Source organism: Mastigoproctus giganteus, chromosome 2 (genome assembly GCF_048544385.1).
Source record: "Mastigoproctus giganteus isolate SK-2022 chromosome 2, ASM4854438v1, whole genome shotgun sequence".
NCBI classification, from domain to species: Eukaryota; Metazoa; Arthropoda; class Arachnida; order Uropygi; family Thelyphonidae; genus Mastigoproctus; species Mastigoproctus giganteus.
This window is the reverse complement of record NC_143576.1, coordinates 14,069,633-14,076,612: the sequence shown is the minus strand read 5'-3', so window position 1 is coordinate 14,076,612 and position 6,980 is coordinate 14,069,633. Positions and strand designations below refer to the sequence as shown.

The following is a 6,980-nucleotide window of genomic DNA, read 5'->3' as shown; positions in this document are numbered from 1 at the left end:
TTAGCTTAAGGATAAATGCCCTTCACTAGCTAAGAAAGAAAATGCATTTTTCATCTGATTTTTTAGCTGGAAGAAAATAACACTGGCAGCATTTCCAAGTGAATACCATAAACATTCAGTTTTCATTTGTTCCTTCTCATTTTTGGTGGATGAATACCTGTAAACTTAAATTAATGATTGTAATACAGTCTTTATAATAAGCATTTCCTTTATGTACCTAGTTGGAGAGTCACTAGAATTCTAAATAATAATTCAAGTACACTCATGTAAAGTACCTCAAAATGAGATTAACTCATAATTTATATTAAAATTATTTATTCCAAGCTCTATGGAACAATTATTAAATATTTATTTAGTTAATTTCATTAATATGCTGTTGTACAAAAATCTTTCTGCACTTGGTTTGAATAGTTTACATGTGATGGACTATGCAGTTTCAGTTAGGAACAAGTTAGGATAAAATCTTAAGCCTTCAACTGAATCATCACGACATAAAAACCCTTCTTTTTCAGCTAGCAGCAACCTGAAACAAAGTATTTAGCATAAGTGAAAAGCCTAGGCTAGACAAGCTTGATCTATGCTGGTAAAAGAAATTAAAATCAAATAAAAACATCAACAGCTATCAAACATAAAAGACTTTCATAGATATATAAAGGTCTTACTTCTTCAGTTTAATAAACTGATATGAATTTTAAAATATAATTTGATATAAATAAATTTTATAAATAATTTATTTTGCTTACATATGGAAAAGTTAAGTGAAAATAGACCAAAATGCACAGCAAGAAGGCTATTAAATTTATTTAAAAACACTACACAAACAATAATACATTTATCCTGGTGTGTCATTAGCTATTCATGTGCCCATAATTAGGTTTTATTAGCTGCAACAGTATTTTTGTAATCACATCCTCAACCTCAATCATCTGAATTAAACCTACAACCTCTCAGCTTTCACCACACACTTGGAAGTTGCAAAGTCATCAAATGCATAAAACGTTAGAATGCTATGTAGCAGTAATTCCAAAACTCTGCCCATTGCACATGAATTTGTCTAGTATGTCAGTTGTTATCAGTGCTGTTTAAGAGCATCTTTGCTTTTAAAGAATTCCCAAATCAAGAAACTTGTGTTTGTTTTTGAAAGTAAACCAGAAACAGATTACCACCAGACAGTAATGGTGCATACCAGTTCTTTCTTCATACTCTGTGAATTGAAGAAGTGGCCTTTTATGATCAAAGAATGTTGCCTATTTATTTAAATTGGAAGAGCATTAGCATTAGTAGAGGCATTTGATGCAAGAAAGCAAGCTTATGCAGCATCAGCCAAAAAAAAAAAAAAAAAAAAAAAGTAACATAAATAAATAAAAATAACCACTTCCACTTCACCCCCTCTGTTCGTTCGAAATACCTGTCCAGCTGAGCCTTAAACTTATTTAGGCTATCAACTTCCACGACAAGGGATGGAAGTCTGTTCCACCTACCAACCACCCGCTGGCTAAAGGCAAATTTCCGCACATCTATCCTACATCTGTCTTTCCTCAATTTGAATTTATGCCCTCTCAGGTGATTATTCTGAGCAAGAGGAAGAATCCCATCAGCATTGAGCATGCTCAAACCATTCAAGGCTTTGTACACCTCTATCAGATCACCTCGCTGGTGCCTAGTTTCCAGACACTGTAATTCGCAAAACTTAAGCCTTTCTTCGTAAGAGCAAACCTTTGTCCCATTCACCAATCTAGTTGCCCTTCTCTGTACTCGTTCCAGCAGCTCTACATCCTTCTTGAAATGAGGCCTCCAGGCCTGTATACAGTACTCTAGGTGTGGCCTGACCATTGCCTTATACAAGGGAATAATCACCTCCTTATTCCTGCTAGAAAAATTCCTATATATCATTGATAATACACCATGAGCTACTCTTGCAGCCCGTCTGCACTGCTCAGAGAACTTCATATCTGCCTGCACAACCACCCCCAGGTCCCTTTCACTCTCTACCACTGTCAGTGTAGTACCACACAGTTGATACGTTGCTCTGGGGTTGCTGTTTCCCATATTTAGTACTTTACATTTGTCAATGTTAAACTTCATTTGCCACCTCGAACCCATCTGCACAACCTTTCCAAATCCTGTTGCAGCAGCATAGTGTCAGTAGTGTCCTTGACAACCCTGCCAACCTTCGTATCGTCTGCAAACTTGGACATTAAGCCTGATATACCATCATCAATATCATTTATAAATACAGAAAACAATAAAGGACCCAATACTGAACCCTGAGGGACTCCACTAATAACATTAGTCCAAGATGAGCAGTGTCCATTGATTACCACTCTGTCTTCTTCCCCTCAACCACCCCTTTATCCATAGCAGCAATTTGCCTCCAATGCCACACTGCTCCAATTTGTGCAGCAGTCTTCCATGTGCAACAGTATCAAAAGCCTTTCTAAGATCCAAGTATATAATATCAAAGTTATTCCCTGCATCCAGTTCTTTTGTGACTGCATCATAGTATCCAATCAAATTGGTCAGGCAAGACTTACCCTTAACAAAACCATGCTGTGTCCTAGCTATAACTGAAGTCTTGTCTAGATGATCCTGCAGTGCTTCTTTAACCAGTGCCTCCATTAATTTTCCGGGAACAGAAGTTAAACTCACAGGTCTATAATTACTTGTTTCAGCCTTTGATCCCCCTTTGTGAATTGGGGTCACATTTGCACATCTCCAGTCCATGGGTACCTCCCCTGAGTCCAAGGAAGCTCTCATAATTATGGCTAAGGGTTTGCTTACTTCCTTTGCTGCCTCCTTTAATATAACTGGATAGATCCCATCCACCCCAGGTGCCTTTCTTGTGTTTATCTTCAACAATTTCTCCTCCACTTTGCTCTCAGTTATTACAAGATTCTCTAGCTTACTGCTAGAGTTGAATACACCTCTGGCATTCCCCTCGCTGAATAACTCCTCATGTGTGAATGTCAATGCAAAATATTCATTTAGTTTGTTAGCTACCTGAGCAGGGTCATCAACAGTTGACCCATCGATCTCAAGTGGACCAATCTGATTCATCCCCTTCCTTCTAGAGTTTACATAAGTAAAGAACTCTTTGCTGTTTTTCTTCGCATCCCTTTCCAAGGATCTCTCGTAATCTGCCTTCGCCTGCCTAACCTCCTTTGTAACTTGGTTACAGATCAACTTGTATCTATCATAGGCGTCTGTGTCACGTGTTAATTTGTATGTTTCCCATGCATTTTTCTTCTCTGCCATATGCCTCATTAGTTCATCTGACATCCATTTAGGCCTAAACCTTGAACAATATTTCTTAGTTGGTATGTAAAGCCTAGTAGCTTCCAAGATAAGTTCTTTGAATGCTTCCTATTTTGAATTTGCTGTTGGCAATATCATCAGTTGATCCCACTGTATAGAATTTAAATACTGTCTCAGTCCATTGTAGTCGCCTTTACGAAAGCAATACCCCTTCCCTTTACCCCTAATGGTAGTTACCTCTTTGAGTAACTCCCACTTCAGCACAGTGATCACTGCCACCTAGTGGTTCATTTATCTGCAGATTCTTAATGCATGAAGAATCACTACTGATAATCAAATCAAGAGTATTACTCCCTCTAGTTGCCTCCCGAACATGCTGATGTAGAAAACAATCATCCAATAAATCCACAAAAGCCTTGCTACTGTGTGAGTGACCAGCCCCCAAATTCCAGTCAATATCTGGGAAATTAAAATCCCCCATTATAAGACTCTCTGATTTACTGGCCCACTCTATTTCTCCGAACAGTTTCTTATTATACTCATCAGAGTCATTAGGCCTATAGCACACTCCTACTCTCAATTTTGATCTCCCAATGCTTATGTCACACCAAACTGACTCGACACTGCACTGTCCAGCGATGTCGACTGGCTTCACTTCCTTGGATTTTATGTGTTTTTTAACTAATAGTATAACCCCTCCTCCCTTCCTATCCTGTCTATCCTTTCTGTAGACATTGTACTCCCCAAATTCCAGTTCTGCATTCCTTATATCTGTGTGACACCACGTCTCTGAAATCCCCACAATATCTGCCTTTGATGTTTTGAGCAATACCTCAAATTCATCAAATTTATTTACTAAACTCCTAGCATTGGTGTACACACAAGTATACATGCACCTGTTCTTTTTCTTAGCTACCCTAACACAACCCATGTGTTTACTTGTACCCCAATGATTCCCAGCAGTCTCTGAAATATCCTGCATCTTATTTTCCAGGCTGCGGCTCATTCCAATAGAAGCAGTGCAAGAATCACTTTCACCTCTGCCCGTGGCTACTGTTAATCTATTAGTCCTTGTATCCCCCCAATCTAGCAGTTTTCCGACCCACCTAACACTGCCTCGATAGCATCAGCAAACATTCTTGCACCCTTTCTATTTAAGTGTATCTCATCCCTGTAGAAGCAGTCTCTCCTGTTAACAAGTACAGACCCGGCTGAAAAAAATTCTACCCCTTGAGCCCTGCACAATCTTTCCAGGGCCGAATTGATTGACAGGGCTCTCATCATATACTCCCTCCTATCGTGTCTGGGCAGAATTGCAGACACTTTCAATTTCAACCCTAATTCACGGCTTTTTTTCATCAATGACCTGTACTTGTCAAGTAATTCCGCCGGTGAGGCTATTTGTGATTTTGTTTCCTAATATGATATGTATGGCATTTGCTATTTTAGCTACATATAAAAATCATGCATTAGCAGCACTAATTAGATATCTACTATAGCTTTATTATTTTTTTTTCTTTAGTTATAGAATTATACAGAGTTATCGATCTACACCTTTTAGCATCTTTCATATTGTGGAAACTAATAACAACTGTATTGTTTGCTATTATGCTGAGGACTCCTAGTTACTAATGAAGAGGTAAAAATCCTTGAAATGCTCCATCGTCTCGACACTCGCTGAAAATACAGTAATCTGCAGTATGTGCCTCTTTGTGGAAGATTATTTGGAGTGCAAGAGGTGAGGCAACAACTCATTGTTACTTGCTTTAAAATGTGAGATGTATGATGTTTGTTTGTTTTTTTTTTGTTTGTAAACTTTGGTTTGTTGTTATAGCTGCATAATGTAAAAGCAAAAATAATGCATTATCACTACTTGTATGTTACATATCCTCTGTATTTGTAAAAGAATAAGAGAAATTTACCTCAATATGATACATAGAACATGTCCGTATGATGCTCTCCAGAAATTAAAACAAATAAAAGATTAACGCAAAATGATTAAAACATTAAAAAATGAATTGAACACAATTCAAAAATTAATTAAAAAATCAATTAAAGGAATGGAAATTCATTCCTATTACAGGAATAAATTTCCATTCCTGTGATCATGACACACGGTTGAAAAGCAGTCTGCTTCAGGAAGGAAAATCATTTTTCAAAATTTATGTTTAACTTTAATTGATATTTTAATTACGACATACATACGACATACCCGATATTCTTCCTGATGAGGTAGAACCTGCATTGAAGAAAATGAAGAATCAGAAAGCCCCGGGGGAAGATGAAGTTACTGTAGAGTTGTTAAAATTGGGAGGAAGAGACATAACACAAAAACTGGCAAGGCTCTCCACAAAGTGCATTAGAATAGGTGTGATGCCTAAGCAGTGGAATAATGCAATCATAGTTTTGCTGCATAAGAAAGGAGATAAATCAGAAATTGGAAATTATAGACAAATTAGCTTGTTATCCCACATCTATAAGTTGTTCACAAGGGTCATTACTAACAGATTAGAAAGAATACTTGATGAGAATCAAACGAAAGAGCAAGCTGGCTATAGGACAGGATTCTCACGTAATAACACAGCTAATGGAGAAAGCAAATGAATATAAAACACCATTACGCCTGGCATTTATGGATTATGAAAAGGCATTTGACTCCATACAGCATAAGGCAATGTTTCGGGCACTGGAAAGACAAGGCATAGATACCCCATATATTATGATTTTGAAGAAACCATATGAGAGAGTGCTACCTCCTTTATTAGACTAGACAAAGACAGTAGGAAATTTAAAATTGAGAAAGGAGTTCGACAAGGAGACACAAGCTGTTTGTGTCTCCGAAGCTGTTTGTGCTGCCGTTGAGGAAGCTTTCAGAAGATTAGACTGGTTGCAGAAAGGAGTCAATGTGAATGGAGAGTACCTAAACCATTTACGATTTGCAGATGACATTGTGGTCATAAGCCACGATCCCAAAGAATTAGAGGAAAATCTTAATCAGTTATGTACAGTTAGTAAGGATTTTGGACTAAAGATGAATATGGCTAAAACAAAAGTAATGATGAACAAGTATGCCACAGAAAGGGAAATAATGATTGAAGGAGCAGTAATTGAAAGTCATATACTTATCTGGGACAAGTTATTAGCTGTAATAATGATAAATGGCTGGAAGTCAAGAGAAGAATAAATTTTGGATGGATAGCATTCAGGAAATATAATCACATACTGAAGAGCAATATCCCAGTTTGTCTGAAACGTAAAATAATGAACCAATGTATACTCCCCACCATGACTTATGGAAGTGAAACTTGGGCACTCACCAAAAGAATGGAAGAGAAGCTGAAAACTACACCGTGAAGAATGGAACGAATTATATTGGGAATCAGACTGTTAGATAAGAAGAGAAACACATGGATTAGGCAGCAAACTCAAGTAAAGGACATTCTTATCAAAACTAAAGAACTAAAATGGTCTTGGGCAGGACACATAGCTCGGAGACATGATGACAGATGGACTAAGAAAATAACAGAATTGTACCCAAGAGGAGCTAGAAGAAAACCTAGAAGACAAAGGCGGAGATGAATAGATGAAATTCATGAGTTTGTGGGTAGTAAATGGATGACCAGTGCTCAAAACAGAAGGAACTGGAAAGTTGCTGGAGAGGCCTTCATCCTGCAGTAGATTGAAAGTGGCTGATGATGATGACAATGATTAATTGATTTTTTAAT

General features: G+C 37.5%; 1 protein-coding gene across 1 annotated transcript in view; it reads right to left on the bottom strand.

Moving 5' to 3' along the window:
- Positions 1-381: 381 nt before the first annotated feature.
- Vps36 (vacuolar protein sorting 36) overlaps positions 382-6,980 on the bottom strand; it is a 136,900-nt gene continuing 130,301 nt past the window's right edge. The window contains exon 13 of the mRNA XM_090390358.1: positions 382-523. Within this exon, the coding sequence (XP_090246484.1) occupies positions 427-523 (97 nt within the window). The 3' untranslated portion in view covers positions 382-426. The remainder of the gene's footprint in view (positions 524-6,980) is intronic.